The following is a 21,674-nucleotide window of genomic DNA, read 5'->3' on the forward strand; positions in this document are numbered from 1 at the left end:
AAACGCCACTTCTGTTTCCTTTCACCCGGCCAGCGTTCTACTGCACTTAGGTAGCTCAGGTAGATTAGCTGCAGCTAACGAGTATTTTAGTAATCCAGAATTGCGTCGACTATTCCGACTGTTAATCGAGCAATTGATAAAAATAAATAACTAACTAAATTGGCACAACTAGTTCATTTTCTGAGTAATAAAAGATACAGCAAAAAGAAAATGCACATTAACAAATAATTAAATTCCTTTTTTTAATCAGCATTTTATTGATGGAAATGCAAAAACAGCATGACTAGTGTACACGTATTGAGGATAATCATTAGGATTATCATTTGTTTCATTATTGAGATTATTCTTAATAAACCTTTATCTTTACAGGTAGCCTCATTGGGTCACGAGTTCTCATTCACAAGAGAGCTATATAAAATTAGTGAGATGCTAAACCTAATCACGTTTTTTAGTTTTTGCAGCAATGACTGAATTCATCCCAGTCTCTGGGCCTTGCAGATGCCACCAAGTAGAGTTTTGTTACTCGTTACCACTTCACCACCAGCATTACCGCAGCATCCACACCCCCATCCTACATTAAACCAATGGTTCCCCATCTGGGGAGCAGTGACAGCCTCCAGTGGGATTTGTAGGATAGAGATTATATATATATATATATATATATATATATATATATATATATATATATATATATATATATATATATATATATATATATATATATCCAGTGAGAAATAGATACTGAGCGGCAGAGGCCAAAAAGTCGTTCCAGCAGACTGAACTTTGATTCACCAGAAGCTCCTTCAAAGAGAAGAGCATTAGAGAAACGTTGCAGGTATTGCTGCGTACCACAACACGGCGCCATTTGCCATACTTTTGGCTCTGAACGCACACTAGTGATCGCTGGAGCTTTAATAAAAAACACATTTTTAAAAACTGCTTATGGTCTGGAGAAAAGTTTTAGCACATCTGCATTATGTTAATACAATAATCACTGATATCTGTCAGTGTGTCACTTCGGCTCGTTTGAAGAGTTTTAAATACCATGTTGCATTTCTTCAGCTCCATAAAGCCAATTGTCTGCTTCAGGTTGTTTCTGTTTCAGTCAGTAAATGAGAGAAAATCATCGACATCAGCATAAACAGCGTTCCAGAAGACGCGTTCTTGTCGAGTCATTCACTTAGTTCGACCAAAACGTCTTACGATCGTGACTAAACTACACAGTAGGGACGGGAACTGAAACCCGGTATCAACACGGCCCCGGGGCCACAGCCTGACAAGCTGCAGCCTTATTGGTCCTCTTAACGTTGTTTTTAAGGCTGTACTCACTTTTTCAGGTAGACGCCAGCCTGTTGCCAACTGTTTAGCAACGTTTCAGACTGTTCTAGTGACTTTTTTATTCAAACGCGACAAGCAGCAGATATAGTGACTTTTTTTCTGTGCTGTTTGAGAGTTTGGCAACAAGTAAAAGCACCGATCGCTCTGAGTTTACCGTCTCTTCAGCAAACCATCAGTTGTTTCCCCGTTCACAAAAAGTCACCCATGAGCAAAGCTTCCACTAGATTACAAAGTGGGATTTAAATATATTATAAACATAATCTTTAATGGGTAATGATTTGTTTCTCTCTAAAACTGTTGCACTGTGAGTGTCTGTTATGTTTTGGTTAAAATTAATATAAAACATGTAAAAATGTAGTTTGGATTTAAGTAAAAAATATTTAATACTTGAAATTATTTTATAGAGTCCTATTTTGGTATTGAGCATATTTAGAGTGTTTTTAATAATTTTCTGTTTTGTCTATGTTGATATTCCTCTCCAACAGCATACTTTTTATTCAAGATAGTGTTTTAGCCTTTTGTTTATACATAAAGTTATTTAGGTTTGTATTGCTCCATTTCTATTAAAAATATTTATTTTGCACTTTTATTTTGTTTACTTTTGTTCCAAATGTAAAAAAAATTAAATAAAAAATAAATAAAAAAAAGTCAGTGATAATTTTTTTTCTTCTAAAAAAAAAAAAAAAAAAGTATTGATAATGGTACGGATAAAATAGCGGATCAATATGGAGTATCATTAAGAGTAGTAGTATTGATAAAGCCTTAACCATACCCATCCCTAGTGATATGGCTTAAAAATAAAATCTGATTTTATTTGACCAAATCTGGTTACTGTAATTGATTAGTTTTCTTCCTTTTCATTTCACAATAAACAAACACATAAATAAATTATTTTTAAGAACTTTTATGTCAAGCATTTCATCTAAAATCTGAAAGCCACTCGAAAGCACTGTCTGACGCTTTGGTTCCAAAGTGAAGACGCTCTTTATTACGTTCCTTACAGAACCGGACCGTGCTGTACAGGAGCGATTACGACCAGCAGATAATTGAATAAGTGAATAAATAAGCGGGTAACCCAACAAACCTACAACTCTGACCTGACTACTCACTATATATGTTTTTTTATTACATTACACAAAGAAAGATACTAGCGCCATGTCCATGTGTTGACGCTAAAGATAAATGATGTCCTTATAAATCCCAGCTTCTCTTTTTTGGGCATTTTGAGTTTGATTTCCTTTTTTTAATCTGAACTTCCTGCAACTATACGCTGGAACATAATCACATAAATGATGTAATACATGACAGAAAACATCATTTGTAAGCCGTAAACAGCAGGTACGCACATTTAGTTTTCCGTTTTGATCAAACATCGACGTTAAGGGCGCGTGAGGGTAGCGGGTCGGCCCGGTTCTTTCACTACCGTAATGCTCTGCTCTCAGAGTGGATACTGCAACTATTTTACTGAAACAGCATTCAGTCAGTACTTCCTCCCACATTCCCAGGTCCCTCAAAGGAAACCGACAGATCAGCATGAAACGGAGGGGAAGACACGAGTGGGTGTTGCCTCTCAGCCTCACCTCTTCTATCATGGAGTCAATGGCTCCCGACAGTTCGGCCTTCGTGGCGTCGCTGGCCACCATGTTCCTCAGTCTCAAGCAGTACTCTCTCAGCTGGAACAAAGCGGGACACGTCTTCTGAATACCAAATTTCCCAGCGATTTTACCCAGAAACGGAGCTAAATGTGCATTTGGTACCTTATGATTGAGGATGTCATTCATTCTGCGTGAGGCCTCTGAGCTGTGGGACTCTGGGAAGCATTTCTTTGGAATGACTCCGTACTTCTCTAAACAAAAAAAAGGAGATGACAACGCCTCAGGAGGGTAAAGCAGAGACAGCGTATAGCCACCTTAGTTAGGAAGCATTAGCTTTGATTTACTCCGATAGCAGTAAAGGAGAACTGACCAATGAGGTTGACCAGCATGTCCCACTGTCCTCCATCATTGGTTGGGTTGGAGAGCAGGAACTGGACCAGGCGCCCATCTACCGGCTCGTTTCTCTGTGCCGTATCCACGCACGCATGGAGGAAGTAGTAGCAGCGCTCGATCTGCAGAAAAGAAAAAGGAAAAAAAAATCCCAACAACTCCCATTAATTAACAATTCTTTCAGTCCATCGGGCAGATTTAGCCGTCGAGGCTGTTGTCCATGTGCAGCTACATCCAGGCTGATGGCGTACAGAACCTAATCACATGCAACACATCCACTCAAAGGAGAACTTGCAATTGCAGGAGCGGTATTTCCCCCACAGACCACCAGGGCGGCCGAGAAAACCTTTGTTCGACCTGAAATGACTCATTTAATCATCCAAAACGGTATGAAGCACATTAATTAACTGAAAAATGTTGCATAGTATGTCTTTAAAGAAAGCCAAACTTAATGACGCCGTTTTTTTTTTTTTTTTCAACTTGAACTGAGCACATGGGGCTGCAAGGTGGAGCAGCAGGAAGCGGCAAGAAGAAAATGACGGTTAATTCGTCTGTAAGTTGGCATTAGGCTTGAGTGTGTGCATTTACCCTGCCTCTCGCCCGATGACCGCTGGAGGCCGCTGGAGACAGCCTATCCCTGTAACCCAGCAGGGATAAGCGGGTATAGATAAAGCACTGAACTGATAGCAGCTCTCACTCGCACAATTAAATGATTATCTCAAAAGGCAGGGAACACTAAGAACTGGGAAATCTTTCACCTTTCATTTATCATTAACCTTTGAAGGCATGAACTCGGTGAGCTGTGTGGGTGGAGGCCTCAGGTAGCGAAACGCTTCTCTCCTCTTTATACCCGATATAAAGTGAAGGCTCCTGCCACGATGAAACTTACAGACACGCCAACCCGTGTCCGTTAGTGCCGAGGAGCCTGCAGGTCAGACAGAAATGAGCAGAACCAACAAATGAAGCTGGACCTGTCCCCTCTAACACCGGGTTCACGGCTGCCACTTCTCCCCCCCGCGAGGGAAGCTTTTTACCCTGAGCTGGGACATGACTAAAAATTACGTTTCACGTATTTCGCTGATTGTTGGAGCAGGCGAATGTATAAATGAGCACTGCCTTATTGGGAATTGTTCAATTCAATTCAATTTTATTTATATAGTGCCAATTCGTGAAACATGTCATCTCAAGGGACTTTACAAAGTCAAGTTCAATCATATTATACAGATTGGGTCAGATTATACAGATTGGTCAAAAAATGTCCTATATAGGGAAACCAGTTGATTGCATCAAAGTCCCGACAAGCAGCATTCACTCCTGGGGAACCGTAGAGCAACAGGGAGAGTCGTCTGCATTGTCCATGGCTTTGCTGCAATCCCTCATACTGAGCAAGCATGAAGCGACAGTGGGAAGAAAAACTCCCCATTAATGGGAAGGAAAAACCTCTGTCAGAACCGGGCTCAGTATGAACGGTCATCTGCCTCGACCGACTGGGGGTTAGAGAAAACAGAGCAGAGACACAACAAGAGAGACAAAAAAGCACAGAAGCACACATTGATCTAGTAATCTGTTCTACATTAGATGGTAGTAGCGGGTGAGCCGTCTTCTCTGGATGATGTCACAGTTAACAGAACGAATTGTTCAGGGTAGCAATGACGCAAAAAGCTAAATAAGCTGACAAAGGCCAGATTATATGAAATGATATTACTCATAACTCTCCATTTATATATTTAACACGTTTCCTTCTTAAAAGAAATTGATGAATGAACGACAAGTAGCTCATTGTGTGTGTGTGTGTGTGTGTGTACATGTATGTCTATCGCCGTGTGGACCAAAACTTGACAGTAGACCGACGTTGTGTGGACAATCGGCATTGTGAGGACATTTTTGCAAGGTAGACACAATGCAAATTGGACTAATGCTTAGCTTTAGGGCTAAGGTGTGAATTGAGTTTAGGTTATGGTTTGGTATGTACCTGTGACCTCAGGGTTAGGTTCAGGGCACAGAAAGCAATAGAAAATGAATGGAAGGTCCACACAATGATGCACATACCAACGTGTGTGTGTGCCTAGTCCTTTGAATGGATCAACTGGTTGGGGAAAACATCAGCATGGATGCTCGACCACGTTCCTTAGGTGCCAGCCTCACCAACGCGGGTTGAGCAGCAGGTTATCGGCCCCATTACAGGGTGGAAGAACGCATCAGTTGTGTTATTCTTCCTCATCAATGAGTTTCCATCAATTTAAAATCCTCAAAAGAACACGTGTGAAAAATGGCTCTGTCTACACAGATGCTGCGTTAACACCGGTGTTGTTAGAGATAATAAAAACGACTGAAGACTTCACGGCCGTTTGTTAGCGACCTAAGATTAAATCTAACGCCTTTCCCATTAAAGACAAAGGAAAGCTGTCTGCAGGTATTAAATATTTTACACACACCAAAAACATGAGGTATAACCTCCAAACATAGTCTCTGGTATTCGACTCGTATCTAAATTTGAACTGCGTCAACCAGGAACTTTTTAACTTTTCATGTGCGTAAATAAAAACCCTAACCATCACTGTCAAATCCAGACTTTATTTGCAGTGACAGCCCTCCACCAGTCGCTAATTAAAGTTGCATTCCTGACTGGGGGGGAAAAAAAAAAATCTACTCTGCCCAAACACACTGGTGAAAGGAAAACCACGTGAAAACAAAGCAGAGGCTAAAACTTGCGGGGGAGCGTCACTGTGACATCAGTCCAGAAAAAGGACACACAAAAGAGGGTTTTGGGAACAATGACATGGCGACAGAGTGCAGCGTAATAACATTGCATCGGTGCAAATGGAGGCAAAAACAGCATCCAAACAGAAGAAACTGTTCCCTGCGGTGTGAATAATAACAACAACAATAATAATAATTACAATAATAATAATAATAATAATAATAATAATAATAATAATAATAATAATAATAATACCAATAATAATAAAATAAAAATAATAATTACAACAACAATAATAAAAAATAATTACAATAATACCAATAATTATAACAATAAAAATATAATAATAATAATAATAATAATAATAATAATAATAATAATACCAATAATACCAACAATAATAATAATAATGATAAATAATAATAATAAATAATACCAACAATAATTATAACAATAATATTAGAATAATACCAACAATAATTATAACAATAAAAATATAATAATACCAAAAATAATTATAATTATAATAATAAGAAGAAGAAGAATACCAACAATAATTATAACAATAAAAATATAATAATAATAATAATAATAATAATAATAATAATAATAATAATAATAATAATAATAATAATAATAAGCTGGTTACCTTGTCCCAGAAAAAGAGATAGGACTGACTAAACTCAAACTCCTCTACATTAAACTTCTTCATGAAGGGAAGCCGCATGACGTTGAGGCACGAGAAGATCCAACATCTCCCTGTAGAGAATGAAGAGACAACGGCAAACATGTTAGTGAGGACCGTTTCGTTTCCTCCGAGCACTCGGCCATCTTGTTCAGTCATCCTGTGAGCCGTCGGGAGCTACCTGGGAACGCATTTGTGCTGGTTGGCTGCATAACTACGTAAAGGATCATGTAAACTTGTATGACGACTTGAGATTAAATGTGGAAGCTGGATATACGGCAACCATCTTAAGCACAGCTGGACCACATACGACGCTGCTGATCCAACACGCCATCTTTTCTCTCAAAGATCACACTTGGCTAACCTGAAAAACCAAGATCACGCTACAACTGTAAAATTTTTTTAGCTGGTTATCACTTTGGATGGCGGCGTTTACAAAGAATAATACCAAAACAGCTATAATCGTAACAATATAATAGGGCTGGGCGATATGGATTAAAAAATAAATCTCCGATTTTATCATACCAAATCCGATTAATCGATTTTTTTTTCCTCCTTTTTGTTTCATAAAAAGAAATTATTTTAAAGCCTTGCTTTTATGTCAAGCATTTTGTCAGGGAGTTGACCTGAATTCAAAGTGCAACTAAAAACAAGCTGTGAAACATGCTTGTAAAACAAGATGGCAGCCGTGCCATTATAAACAATGAAAATATAACAAAACATTTGCTGCTAGTGGTATTACACATTGAGCTAAGAACAGGCTTCACTGCACTTGTGAACTTCAAACTAAGTAAAAAAAAAAAGTAAATAAGTAAATTAAGTACTTCGTATTATGGTAAAAAAAAAGTTTCCACTTAACAATATTTTGACAATACATTTGCCTAAACATATATTCAGCATCACGTGCTGTTCTCTTCGTGGAAACCCAATGAGTGTATTAGCAAAATAAAATCCAGATTTTCCAAAAATGAAATCTTAAAGAATTGTAAATTCAAATTAATCGATTAAATCGATTTATCGCCCAGCCCTACAATATACATTGACGTTTGTGGCTGACTGCGACATTATGCTGAAAGAAATTAATGGGCTTTGACCCACCTGAGTTTTTCTGGTTGGTGATGGGCTTGCCTTCCGTGGGAATGGAGTGCTGAAAGATGTGCACCGTGTCCTGGACAGTCTGCCGGTGCAGGCAGACCTCCAGCGGGTCGATGCAGGTGGACACGTTCTGGGCCAACAGGTAACGCGGCTCGGACCGCAGCCGCTTTATGAAGCTGGTCACCTTCTCTGGACTCAAACCTGGACGGGAAAACCAAAAAAGGAGGAGGTCAGAGGTGGAGGAGGACACGGGTCAGAAGCAGGGCTGCACACTCGAGCAGAGACGGCACGGCTGCCGCTCGCAACTCGTCGACGCACTTTAGGTCTAAACACACTTCCCATTTGCCATTTGACTTAAGAGCACCCCCCACCTCCTCCCACGGCAGCGCAATCGTTCCTGGAAAACAGCGGGTCGATAGCTGTAAACCAACACGCCCTCTGTTGCTGAATACTTCAACAGTCTCTTTTTCCACCCTCCAAGCTGAGGTAACGACAAAGAGCAGCCTGCTTGGGCAAACCTATTAAAAAAAGTTCAGCTCTGATAAAAGATGGCGGACGAATACAGGCCCAGCTGGAGCACATGACGACAAATAAATAGAAAAAAAACGCAGAATGTGTCCAGGATCTCCAATAGTACTGGCGGCCTGCAGGCGCCCCCAACACTTATTAGGCTCCATCTGTAAGAGGGACACACTGGAAAGCTTGTCTGGTCCTGCTGAATGAGGAAGTAAGGGCAACACACACACACACACACACACACACACACACACACACCATGACAGAATCCAACTGGCCCCCGTCTGTAATTCTGTCAAATAATAGCGCAGAGCAATTAAACATCGAGCGGGACATTGCCCAGTCATGTGTGCCGCCGACGCTTCGACCCTCCTTGCCTGGCAAGGATGCCGTTTTCTACGGGGGCCCCGAAGCTGGACGGCAGCACCCGCCAGGACAGGGACGGCGTCGAACTTCATCATCGGCGTCCGTGCGTGCTTTATCGAAAATAATCAAGAGGCCCTTAAGGGCAGGAAACATGATCCTGATGCGCACGGACAGACAACGTGGGGAGGACACAGCTTTAAAGTGACAGCCTTGGGGGGGGGGGGGGGGGGGGGGGGGGGAGATCTAATAGTTGGGTGGCGGGTGAGGTTGGCTAGCCTCTGCTATCCAACAGATGAAGGCGTGAACGGTGGAAGCCGACAGCACAATGGCTTTTCTATGGAGCGGGGGCCAAGCGCCAGCAGCCAGGGGTCACTTGTTGGGAAATTCAGCCAGCTGCCTTTGGATTGGCTGAGCACCTTTATGATGCCCCAACACCAGCAGGGGCACAGCTCCACAGCTGGAAAAACAAAAAAAAACAAAAAAACAATGGAGATCAACGTGAACTTAAAAGAAGACAACATTGCCGCCCCATTACCAAGTGTCAAACAAATAAGTCAGTACAGATGTGGGATCCATCACTGCCCAAGGATCCAGGATCTTAAAAAACAGTCGCCTGTATACATAAAGCAAAGAGGGAGTGGATCTCAGCCATGTAGGGTAGTTCTCATAAAATAAAATAAAAACATTCACAAAACACCAATAAGCCCATTCTCTGATGGGGAAAAGCCCGCCGCTATAAATCAGAAGTTTAAGGAGTTTTTGACAGGTCCGTTTCGGAGCTGAGGTTCAGGTAGCATCGCGCTTCCCGTAGCTGACAACTTCACCCACGGGAGAAAAAGTCCCACTAGCTGCTTATAGAACCGCGGTCCGGACGTCCGCGCCTTGCTCGGCGTTTGTTTGCCTAAGCTGGCAACTTTATGCAGACAGACAGCACGGCACCCGGTCCCGCTAGCTCTCAGCGCCCCCGGCGTGCGGCTAGCAGGACCGGATGCTAACCTAGCCTGTTAGCTCGATCGCTTGTCACCGTTAAAGATGCCGGGGAAGCGCTCGTTTCAGCGCGTCGGCGACCGAGAACCGGCGGCACTGAAGCGGGAGACGGCGACGCTCGACCTACCGGCGTCCATGTTCCCGGGAAGCTTGACGAGCGGTCACCGTAGTCCCAAAAAGTCGCCGGCTCTTTGTTTATCTCATTCACCGACAGCGAGTCGCCGTGTTCACGGGGTGCGCTCGTTTGTGCGCCCTCCTGGTGCCGATCTTTGACGTGGCGTTTTGGGCGGAGTTTAACAACCCCAGATTCTGTCCCTCGAAAGTCCCCGGTCCCCTAATAATGCAATTTACTTTTATTTTTCATTCATTTACCTTTTTCCCGCCTAGATCCCTATTGAAAAATAAATGTTTTCCTCAAATAGGTCTTACCTGTTAAAGACATTTATTTTTAATTCGTTATTTTCAATAAATACCATAACTATTCAGATAGGAGGCTCCAGTCATTTTATAGAGAGTGAACTAATTTGACCTCCAGTTTGAGAGCATTCAGCTTCATAACTGGCGAAGATGATGTCCTAAATAATATCTGAACCTAGATAGAAGATTTCAGTTTTGATCTTAATCAAAACAGTTGTTTTTAATGCTTTTATCTATGCTTTAAAGAAGCCCATACAGCCTACTGTTCAACAGTAGAATAGAACAGTTCATCAATGGCGGGGTGGTCAACTCTCTTTTTATTAAAATTGAAAACCATGCATTGTTCGGCCTTTATTTGTGTTGGTGAAGATTCTCAGTCATCCAGGTCACGATCAATCCAAAAAAGGTTAATAAAATAAAACCTCTTTGTGCTGCCTTTGTAGGGTTGAGTACAGTGAGTATTGCAGTGGAATTTTCCTATTGGTTCAAATGGCAGATGCTTTAGTCACTGGTAGCTACATGCTGTTGTTATCTGGTTCGGGTCTAAAAGCCTCTCAGTCAGACAGGCCCCTGGAGTGGTATGGAGCCCCTAAAGGGACATTGAAGGGAAAAATATTTTCTGGTTCGCACCTGATACTTTCTGGTGCTTGTTGCAAGTAGGTTCCATGCAGAAATGAGACATGCAGCATTTATGCTCCATGCGGCTCTTCCTCCGAAGCAGCATTATTCTCCTAGACCTGGCCAACCCGCGGCTCGCGAGCCTCATGTGGCTCTTTAACTAGTTTCATGCGGCTCTTCAGGAGCTGTCACATGACATGCGTCAAAAAATGCTTGGCTGGCGCTGTCATTCACTCCCCCTACAGCTAGATGGCACACTGACCATGTAAGCCTGTTTGAGTGACGTCAAACGAGCGACGACAGAATCTTTGGTGTGACATCATTTGTGTTGTAAACAATTTCCGTCAAGTTACCTCTTGAAATGGCCGGGGGGAAAAAAGCACAGCCAAACGAAAATATGAAGAAGAACACAGGACGTTTTCACCAGAGTGGGAGAGTTTATATTTTTTTGTTAAACGTAATGGCAAGCCGATCTGCCTCATACGTCACGCAGCATTAGCGCATTTCAAAGCTTCAAATCTTCAGCGTCACTTCAGCTCACTCCACCCTATCATCGAACAGGAATTTCCAAAAGGGACTGAACTTCGCAAGAACAAGTTGGTCGCTTTGAAAAGCCAGGCAGAAAAGCAGGTGCAGTTTTTCCAAAAATGTACGAAACACTCGGAGACCGTAACACTTGCATCATATCAGCTGGCTTGGAACATAGCACGGGCTAAAAAGCCATACAACGAAGGGGACTTCATTAAAAAATGCCTCATTGACGCCGTTGAAATCTTGGCTCCTGGAGACGACAAACTAAAACGGAGCGTATCAGACGTTCAACTGTCCTGCCACAGTGTTAAACGCAGAATATCGGATATTAATACAGCTGTTGAATCACAGTTGCACTCTGACCTTCAAGCATGTGAGTATTTTAGTGTGGCATTGGATGAGAGTTGTGACATACAAGACAAGCCTCAGTTGGCAATATTGGCACGGTCTGTGTCAAATGAATGAATGATCAAAGAAGAACTCCTTGATATTGTGACATTAAAAGACAGAACCCGTGGCATAGATGTGAAAGAAGCAATGATGGCTGCGTTTGCAAAAGCAAATCTCCCCATACAGAAACTAACTGCAATAGCCACGGATGGAGCGCCAGCCATGATCGGATCCGTGGACGGGCTTGTGGGGTTTGTGCAAAGCTGGTCAAACATTTCCTGACTTTTGGAATTTCCACTGCATCATCCACAGGGAGCAACTCGTGTCTAAATCATTGAATTTAAACAACGTCATGAAGCCTGTGATGGAAATCGTCAACTACGTCATCCGCACACATGCGCTTAACCACAGGCAATTCAGGAATCTCATCGCTGAGCTGGACCAAGGGCTTCCAGGTGACCAGTGCACTGCACTGTGAGGTGGCTGTCAAAAAGCAAGGTATTCTCTCGCTTCTTCAAGCTTTTGGAGGCTGTGAAACTGTTCATGGAGGAGAAGGACAAGGACTATCCCGAGCTCTCAGACCTCGAGTGGATTATGGATCTGGCATTTTCAGTCGACATGCTGTGTCACTTGGACAGACTGAACCTGACCCTGCAGGGTAAGTTAAAAATGCCGCCTGACCTGGTGCAAAGTGTGTTTGCGTTTGTCAACAAACTAAAGCTGTTCGAGGCGCATATTCAAAAGGGAGATTTAACCCTAAAAGCCAGTGAGCAAGTCACCAGCGCTGCCCTAAAAAAGAAAAGAGACAGATATGCAACACTGGTTGCAAACCTACGCGAAAGCTTTGTGACCCGGTTCCGTGGTCTACAACCGAAAAGACCACAGATTACGTTTCTTGTCGACCCATTTTAATGCGGAGACAGACTGTTTGAAAGCCCCGCTCGTCACAGATGAGGCTGCGGCTGAGTTGGAGATGATCGACCTTTGTGAGGAGAAAAGTGTGCCAATTGAAAAATACCCCAACATCAAACGAGCTGCGCTTAAGATACTGTCCATGTTTGGGTCAACGTACGTCTGCGAGTCTGTGTTTTCTACCCTGAAACATGTGAAATCAAAGCATCGATCTGTTCTGACTGACACTCATTTGAAAGAATTGCTTAGAGTGGCAACAACAGAATACAAGCCAGATTTGAAGAGGATAGTTCAAGATAAGGAATGCCAGAAGTCTCACTAAGCAGCATAGTAAGAGAAAGATGTTATTGAAAATTATTCTATTATTGTTTGTGGACTTGCTTGAACTGAGAGTTTGTGTGTGTGTGTGTGTGAGACAGTGCACACAATGTTAACTGTGGAAAATTACTGATATTATCATGTTGGTGTGGTTATTTTCATTAGATCTGGCTGAGCAGAGGTCTGTGTATGCGTGCATACATGATTAAAAGATGATGTTCATGTGTACCCATGTGTATGATGAGGCTCTTCGCAGTAACACAGAAAAGAAAGTGGCTCTTAGTCTCTGACTTGTTGGCGACCCCTGTCCTAGACTCTGGGCAGTGTTACGCTCCTACGCTACGCGTACTATACCCCACAACACGTGGAAGTAGAAAACACAGTTGTTTCCTACATTGAAGCATCTTACCTTCTTCCAAGAGTAACAACGATTTCTGTCCAGGAATTGTTAACAATTTGCTAAACATGGTGATGTTTTTTTGGTCTATATTCACCAACCTCCAGCCAGAAGGAGCACTTCCTTGTCCGCCATGTCTTGGAGATGGGTATTGATGTTTTCCCCGCGGTACTGTCCGCGTAGTTAGAAATTTTCCGAGGTGCGCGGAATGGAAACTTTCAGCCGCTCAGTGGGGCGTGGAAGCCAAAAATGGCGTCATTTGGCCACGCAGACATCGCAGAAGCATCAAGGAAATTAAGCAACCTTTAGGCTGTCTGCAGGTATTAAATATTTTACACACACCAAAAACATGAGGTATAACCTCCAAACATAGTCTCTGGTATTCGACTCGTATCTAAATTTGAACTGCGCCAAACAGGAACTTTTTAACTTTTTATGTGCATAAATAAAAACCCTAACCATCACTGTCCAATCCAGACATGATGTTCCTTATCAGCTAAAAAAGATTCGCCTAAAAGACAGGAGAAGCTTGCTGGCAACTTACGTTGGTTGATTCACTCACAGAGAGAAGCAGGGTGTGTTGCTGCAGCGGTCAGGACAAGGGAAAGTGACTTTCGTGACTATGGCTATTGTGACGAAAGCATGTACCATTTGAACCAATAGGAAAATTCAACCGCAATCGCCACCATTCAACCCTAAGACGGCAGCACTGGGACGGTTTTAAGATAAATATTGCATAACTAAACAATTTCAAATAACAATTTTAAAACAAATGCATGATTACAGTAAAGTAGCACCATTACAGTATATCTGCAAAGAAAAAGTGGATTTTGAGGTGAGTTACACTTTAAAAAGAATTATGTTTCCACTAGCTCACAGACAAGGTACCGCCATTTTTGCTTTCTCGAATGGGATGAAGTGGGAGCCCGAAAAACCATCACTGCCAAAATGTGACAGAATGAAAGTGCATTTGTTTTTCTACAACAAAAACGCTTAGTTTATTTTCCAGTTCTGCTGAATCATCGATATTTAACATATAAAAAGACCTTTGATTCACAAATCCCTTTCTTCACAAATATAATACATAAAGTAGAACCAAGTAGGATCAAGGGCCTTAATTTGAACAAAAATAAAGAAATAAATACAGACAAATAAACAACGGCAGAATTTAGAGAAAACAATGAACATTTTTATATGCCTTGTGACGCTTACAAAATCCCATCTAGAAAATAACAACCCGACATACGACACAAGTTAGGGCTCACCAAGCACAGACAGCAGAATGTGGAACTGAAACTCATTGGGTTTTAAAATGACACTGAGTACAGAAACCACACTGACTGTGAATAGCCCCGCATCAGTGACGTGCAGTCAGGGGAGACAAGAGAGGTCAGGCCTCCCTTGTCATCATGGAAATAAAGAAAATATATAATGATAACATAATATAAATTGTGATTCACTCAGTCATTTGTAATAAGTAATTTTTTATCTAATTTCCTCACTTTTGATCATACTCTCTTTAAAATCGCAGACTTTTCACTATTTTTCATGTAAATCCTTGGTGGCGCTTCATAGTGAAGCCGGTGAGGCCGCAGCGAGCTTGGCCTCCCCTGGGATTGCGCAATCCCATGTTAACTGCTCTGGCTTCCATTCTGTGAATGCATCTTCCTGTCTCTAGATCATAGATTCAATTGTTCAAACAGTTATGAACTGATTTTCCACAATTTAATGTATGTGGATTTACGAATTGTGTTTTGGTCATCATACTGTGTGCAGGTAACATGTTTTCATGCTGCTGGGCGATCATACAGCAAAGAACTGGTTGTAGGCGAGGCCGGCAGTTCCTTGGCCTCTAGACAGGGGGCGCTCAGGGGGAACCGCTCCTGATCCCATAACAGTAGAGTCGCAGCAAGTTATGGATGTATTATTAGTGAGTTATGCTGAACAAACATACAGCCGGAACAGGACTGATCAAGGAAGGCTTTCCTCCCTGGCAGTGAGCTCCACTGAGACTGAGAGACTTTGAAAACTAAAGAAGATAAAAAGGACTTTTACTGGAAAATGACCGATATTTTATGTGCAGAAACAGCACCGCAAGAGTTACCCACTGTAGCTTTAATTGGTCCCTCCAGATATCCCTTAGGTGTGTGTGTGTGTGTGTGTGTGTGTGTGTGTGTGTGTGTGTGTGTGTGTGTGTGTGCATGGTTGTTTGCCCTGTGTGTCTCTGGTTGATGGACTGGCAACCTGTCCAGGGTGTATTACCCCCCATGACCGTTGGAGATAGGCACCAGACCCCCTGTGACCCTGCATGGATAAGTGGATATAGATGTTGGATGTATAGTTTTTACCAGTTTTACTTCAACCCAGTGAATTAGTGACTGGTTGGTTCATAAAGCTGTATCTAACTCGGATTTAAACCCCTCTACATCTTCATTCTTGACCTGTCTGCTATGTTTTTGATGCTTTGTGTTCCCTCAAGTACTTTTACAAACCTCTGAAGCCTTCAGAGAACAGCTGGATTCGCACTGAGGTTAAATTTAACACAGATTTGACACAATTTTATTTACTGATTAGGTGGCTTCTGAAGGCAATTTACTGCATTGCATTTAGGGTAATCAGAGTAAGAAGGGCTGAAAACAAGTGCACACCACATTCCTAAGAACTTTATTTGTAAAAAAAAAAAAAAATTAGTTAATTGCCTAATTCTAAGGCTAACCAAAGTGGATTGCTTTGTGTCGGTCCATTGCTTAAAAATCCCAACAATTTACATTGATGTTTGTGGTTGCAATGTAACAAAATGTGTCAAAGTTTGAGGAATTTTAATACTTTTGCAAGGTGATGTATTTCAAGAGAAAACCTGGAAACCTTCACAAAGATCTTTTGGCATTTAAGACCTGCAAACATGAATCTGCAGTTGTAAGGTGCCAAAGCTAAACTTTCTTTTAAAAAACAGTAATTAAATTTAAATAAAGAATTAGGAGAACAAATCCACTTAAATATGCCACATGAGCACACGAGTAAATGCAAAGAAGAACAAATGGGTTTTCCAAGGTCTTTTATATGGTCGTAACGTTTCCTTGAAATTGGTCCCATTCCTGTTTCAAAGGTACTCCTTCTGATGAAGTCAGTGCTTTCCTGTAAATTAACATCCTGCCGTGTGTGAATAGCGTTAGGGAAAGCGTGATGGGGCTGGATTAGTGGGTCACTTCCTTCCTCTAACTCTCCCCCAACCAACCAAAAAAAAAAAAAAAAAAAGAGCAGCAGGAAAACCGAAAGCTGAAATGCAGTCTGAGTGAAAGCAGAGCAAGAGAAAGACCGAAAACAGTTTGAACAAACAGGGTCAGTTTGCTCAAACGGGTGCCAGAAAGAGCTTATATCGGCGAGCCAAAAACATGGAGACCTAACCTTTCCGCTGGAACTGTGATCTTGCTCCGACCGGACAGCAGCATTGTTTTCACCAGACATGTATGCGTTTCTCTTGAGTGCGATCAGCTGTCTCTGTTTCCTTCAAGGAGGTAAGAACATGTTTTGACACGTCCAAATCTGAAAAACCTGCTCACCATCTTGTCACATTTCAGGCTATGTTTTGTATTTGAAAAGATTTTGTTGAAGAAGGAATACATCCATGTGACTTTGATATCAGCTTTTTTTTTTTATTGTTGTACCATTTGACTCCGAATAATACATACAGTTCATGAGTTAAGTCTGGGTCAAATTTTAATGTATGTCACTTAGACTTCTACTATTTTTTGTAATCTACTGTAACATGGGTGTCGTCTTTCGGAAGAAAAAAAATTGCATTTAAAAAGTTAAATGTAGATTGTACTTTATTGAATAATGAATTATAGTAGGCCTTTTTAACCTGTTGCCACGTGTGACACTAAGAGTCGAGGGCCCTGTACATGTTGTATTGTTTTTGGTTATGTTTATTAATGCCCAAAATGCTTAATTAGGTTTTAATTAAGCATTTTAGGTTAATTGACAGAGGTGGCACCTGCATGAATGGTGCCCTGGGTGAACAACTCATTCTTAACTCTTGACAACTAAAACTTTTTGATCTGATATTAAATAGGAAAGGTAAACAGAAATGGATCCAAATCTTAAGCTATGACTCAGATCCCAGCTTCAATGTCACTCCTACCGACCAGGCGTGCCGATACGCACTAGGAAACTTGTTCAGGGCCCAACTGTCAGCAACGGCTTTTCTTGGTAGTGCTGCCCTGGGCAAAAAGCCATAGCTGGCAAATCGATAGCTGGCACTGATATAGAACAACAGCACCGGTGCAGGTAAAATGAGGGATCATTGTCAATGCAATTAAGCTTTCTCCAACAAATAATCCATGTGAATCTTCTGTCACTCAGGTGTTCTTTCGGAAGAATGCAGTCAGAGCGTTCTTGGGAAACGTGAAACTTTCCCGGTGGCTTCGGGGAGCAGTTTGTCTCTGTCTTGTGTGGTTCAACACTGTGGACACAGCTGGAGCGGCAAATGGGCGTGGGAGAACACGACAGGGTACAGTACCGATGTTAAAGACAGCGCGAGGCACCTTCTCTCCAACTTCACACTCGACGCCAACAAAACCAAGCTGAATTTAAAGATTGCGGGTGTAATCCAGTCAGATGAAGGCTCCTACAGATGCAATGTGCAATGGAGTGACAGAAGCTCTGATGTGAGCCACTGGATGCAAGTGAACGTGACGAAAGGTATAAATGCTCAGTTAAATGTGTTAACCAAATGCGCATCATGCATATTTTAGTCACCCGTGTTATTTTCTTTTTTTTTTTTCTGCATTGCTGTTTTTCTCTGACATCCCCAACCTGCAGGTGTTGCCTCTCAGAGAAAAATACTACACAGGGTTTTGGTCTGCACCGGTGCCTTCCTTTGTCTTCCTGCCATTCTGGGATTGGCTCGCTGCCTCAGTTCAGAGGTCAAGCCGCAGCCACATCCCAGGATAGAGGTCCTATATGCAGCTGTGAACAATGATAGATCACAACAGCCTCCGCAGCCTCTGCCCCGGCGCCCGGTACCAAAGAAACGCACCGCTCCTCCTCACAGAGGTATCCAAAAATGTTTCATTCAGTAGTCTAAAGTACAGAGTGGGTGAGAAGCTAATGCTGTCAGAGCTAAACTTTTGTCTTGGTTTAAATTTCGCAGCTCCACCGACGCCCCAGAAAAAGCCCGAGGTGGGTGAAAGTCCTGCCTCTGTGCTGTGCAGCGTCAGAGTTTTGTCTAAAGCGCTAACGTTTCATCCTACATGTTACAGCTGCTGTATGCAGACATTTCTCAGGACGCCCTGAGGAAGCACGAGGCCGAGAGAGAGCCGGTTCAGCCCACCGTCTACTCATCCGTCAGGTTTTCCCCCTGATAACAGCAGAAAGAAGATGGAAAATATGGAGCAGCCAAGTTCAACGATCTATTTCAATAGTTTTGGTTCCAGGGTGGGAATTGTTTCTGTAGCACACAGCTTCAGTGATTCGATGTCTTTGAGCCCCCGGTAAGGTCCTGGCATGATACTGGCTGGATAGAAAACCCTCTCATTAGAAATGGTAGGTCGTTTAACTGGATGGTTTACTTGCGGTGACCCAGCTTAGTCCAAGCATTTTCAAATAAAAGTTAGTTTTAGGGCCATTGGAGAAGCTTAATTTTATGCATTTCAAAAGCAGTTTGATTGTGTATTTAAGATCATTCCCCTACTGGAACACCTTATTGTGTAGACATTTCATCGGCTGATCTGAGGTAAAGCTGTAGACCTTGGAGTTAGTCCTTCGCTTTTACTCTTTCACCCACTTTGTGCAACCTCCTTTGTGAGAAAACCAGATCCTCAGCTCCACACCGCTCCCTCCATGCTTGACACCTGGTGCAGTTTTATTGGGTTTAAAACCATCTCCTTGACTTTTCTTATTTTGACTTGTTTTTCTGTGGACACTGATGTTTCAACATCTTCTTGATCTCCATCTTCATGGTAGATTCTTGCTGGATCCTGGGTTGCTGCCCAACCTCCCAACCAATTTCTCTTCGTCTGAGGGTGTAACTTTGGCTTAGATCGGGGTTCTTCAACCCTGGCTCTCAGGATCCTCTACCCTGCATGTTTTAGTTGTGTCTGCTCCACCACATCTAAATCATATGATTGGGCCCATCCAAATACCTCTGGTGGGTAAGGACTCTTTAGCCAAAGCGGAAGTGCACCAGCGGCCCTGACGCACCATGTGTGCTGTCTGTATAGTGCAGTCTGTGAGGAAGGAGGCAGGAAAAGTAGCCTGCGTGCTTCCTCACATGGCTAATTTAGTATGGGAACCACGCAGAGTCTTTTGCTGGTGCCAAGGAGCTGTAAAGAATCCCACAATCCTTTGTGCGACATGACGTACCAGCACAGCCCACCACACAGGAATCAATGAAAATGTCACTTTGTAGTTCATTTTCACAAGCTGTAGGTCCGTATTTGACTCATATCATCCATGTATGTTTCTGTCAGGTAATGACGTCAGAGTTAAAGGCTGTCCGAAATCAACACAGCAGTCCGAAGCTCCTTTCTTACCCACAATAGAGGTCATACTGGTGAAGGAGCAGGAGGTAGGAACAGGAGCTAGAAGCTATTATTATTGGTAGTCAGATGGAGCCATTGCATCACCTCCTCAGCAGCCATAAAGGGCTGCAGAGGCCTGTTAATCACCCATTTATTTAGGTCAGGTATGTGGAAGCAGGGAAACACCTAAAACATGTAAGATAGTGGATCCTGAGGACCAGGGTTGAAAACCACTGGGTTAGATAGTTTTATATTTTAACACACCTTGGTTTTTCCAACAGAACCAGGATCCCAAACTCGCATCAAAGTTGGCTTTAATATGAATAAAACTGGCTGGTACTATGCTTCCTTTAGTGGCCCGCCCAAGGTCATAAGGTCAAGTCCATTGAAAAATGTATAGAAAGTCTGATCTATGGCAGGAAACTAACTCTATCCGTTCTAAAAAGAAAAGTGAGGTGCAAGTTCCCGAGGAACGTTTTAGCTAATATTGGTTGAAATGAGAAAACCACAATATGTTCGATGCAAAAACCGTTACAGTTTTTCATCAGAGGTCAGCTTATTGAACAGGGTTGGTCTATACAACCCTAGCCATACCAGATACATGTTTTTTTTTATGTCCTGTCTTTTATTGATTAAACCTTTTTAAAGCAGAAAAGCCCTAAGGTTGTTGTTGCGCAATCATTCTTCCCTGGAAAAAGTGCAGTTGATTGAAATAATTGAAATCCCAAAGAATAACATGACAAATGTGCTGATAATGACCAGATACAAACAAATGTTTTGACGGTGCATCTAGGACAAAAAAAAAAAAAGAACTTTTAATTTCCAATGACAGTGAGATTCAGGGAGACATTTCATACCAGCTGTTTGTAATATTTTGCCTGGCCGACTTCTGTATGTGTCAAGCAACATACTAATCTCAACAAAATAAACTGATTTAGTGTCACTTGCTGTTAACTTTCCTTTTCCTATTATTAAAGTGGGGTTTATAAAAAGGAGAGCTTGAATAAAGTAAAAATACACATCTGGCACAAAATACAACATTTTATTGTAGAATAAATTCTCAGTGGCACATTACATAACCAAATATACATATACGTTATTTAGACATCTCTTAAATTAATATATTTTCCTTCAATAATTTTACTTTAAGTAATCAGCATATTATTTTATTTTTACATGACATCAATGCAAAAGAAGTTAATATAATAAATTAAGCATGTCAGCAGAGGAAGAAGGCGGCAGGGCGTTTTTGGGCAACACCGCTACAAACTAAACGATAAACAGAACTTCTTGCTTCTTCTGTCCCTTCTCTCCTTACACGAGGTAATCAGTGGCCCATCCTGTGCCAAGATTTTGTGCTAGTCTAGGCATTTTAAAAAGGTACTTTTCAAGTAACTGTGTTAAGCACAACTTCCCAGGATGTTAAATATCAGCGACAGATGACGTTTACAACGTGGGGAAAACGACTTTTATCCACTAAGTCATCTTCAACTTCAACAATGATTTCCTTCGCGGTAAATTATGATGTTCCAGCAAAGGCCTTCGAGTTTGCTCACGCTAAAAACACAGATGTGAATGTTGAAGTCTTTGCCCCTAATGCTAACGAGTGTGTTGCTAGCTGAAGATCACAGAAGGCTTATGGCCTCCGTTGTGCTTGTGAGAAACTAGCTGTTGGCTTCGAAACCATAGCTATCATGGCATAAAAACACCAGAAGACAAGACTGAAATTCACATTCAAAGTGTTTCTTCAAAAGGTGATTCAAAGGTCCGGTGGAACACCGTTTTTAAGTCAGCTATCGCGTCGGGAAACGTCTCGGCTCCAAAGAGCTGTCTATGCTAAAAAACCCAAAAAAGAAAGCACCACTGAACATGTGTGCTGATACGCTGAGCCAGCGAG

At 42.0% G+C, this 21,674-nt stretch overlaps 2 protein-coding genes across 2 annotated transcripts in view; one reads left to right on the forward strand and one right to left on the reverse strand.

Annotated features, from left to right (window-relative positions):
* The window catches only part of blmh (bleomycin hydrolase), a 34,140-nt gene extending 24,199 nt beyond the window's left edge, over positions 1-9,941 (reverse strand). The window contains exons 1-6 of the mRNA XM_036149837.1: positions 9,801-9,941; positions 7,808-8,005; positions 6,674-6,783; positions 3,304-3,445; positions 3,096-3,184; positions 2,919-3,011 (exon numbers count right to left, since the gene is read on the reverse strand). Of these exons, the coding sequence (XP_036005730.1) occupies positions 2,919-3,011; positions 3,096-3,184; positions 3,304-3,445; positions 6,674-6,783; positions 7,808-8,005; positions 9,801-9,810 (642 nt within the window). The 5' untranslated portion in view covers positions 9,811-9,941. The remainder of the gene's footprint in view (positions 1-2,918; positions 3,012-3,095; positions 3,185-3,303; positions 3,446-6,673; positions 6,784-7,807; positions 8,006-9,800) is intronic.
* A 6,547-nt stretch (positions 9,942-16,488) lies between these two features.
* si:dkey-52l18.4 (uncharacterized protein LOC560708 homolog) lies at positions 16,489-20,432 on the forward strand. Its single transcript, XM_012882853.3, has 5 exons — positions 16,489-16,771; positions 17,619-17,957; positions 18,078-18,311; positions 18,409-18,437; positions 18,518-20,432. The coding sequence occupies exons 1-5, from the start codon at positions 16,720-16,722 to the stop codon at positions 18,617-18,619; spliced, it is 756 nt and encodes a 251-aa protein (XP_012738307.2). The 5' UTR covers positions 16,489-16,719; the 3' UTR covers positions 18,620-20,432.
* The last annotated feature ends 1,242 nt before the right edge of the window (positions 20,433-21,674 follow it).

The sequence above is a fragment of the Fundulus heteroclitus genome, chromosome 18 (assembly GCF_011125445.2).
Source record: "Fundulus heteroclitus isolate FHET01 chromosome 18, MU-UCD_Fhet_4.1, whole genome shotgun sequence".
In the NCBI taxonomy this organism is placed as follows: Eukaryota; Metazoa; Chordata; class Actinopteri; order Cyprinodontiformes; family Fundulidae; genus Fundulus; species Fundulus heteroclitus.

Coding starts and splice junctions, on each gene's coding strand:
- si:dkey-52l18.4 (XM_012882853.3), top strand. CDS start 16,720: ATGTATGCGTTTCTCTTGAGTGCGATCAGCTGTCTCTGTTTCCTTCAA. Junction 16,772..17,618: donor TCTCTGTTTCCTTCAAGGAG/GTAAGAACATGT, acceptor TCTGTCACTCAG/GTGTTCTTTCGGAAGAATGC. Junction 17,958..18,077: donor GCAAGTGAACGTGACGAAAG/GTATAAATGCTC, acceptor CCCAACCTGCAG/GTGTTGCCTCTCAGAGAAAA.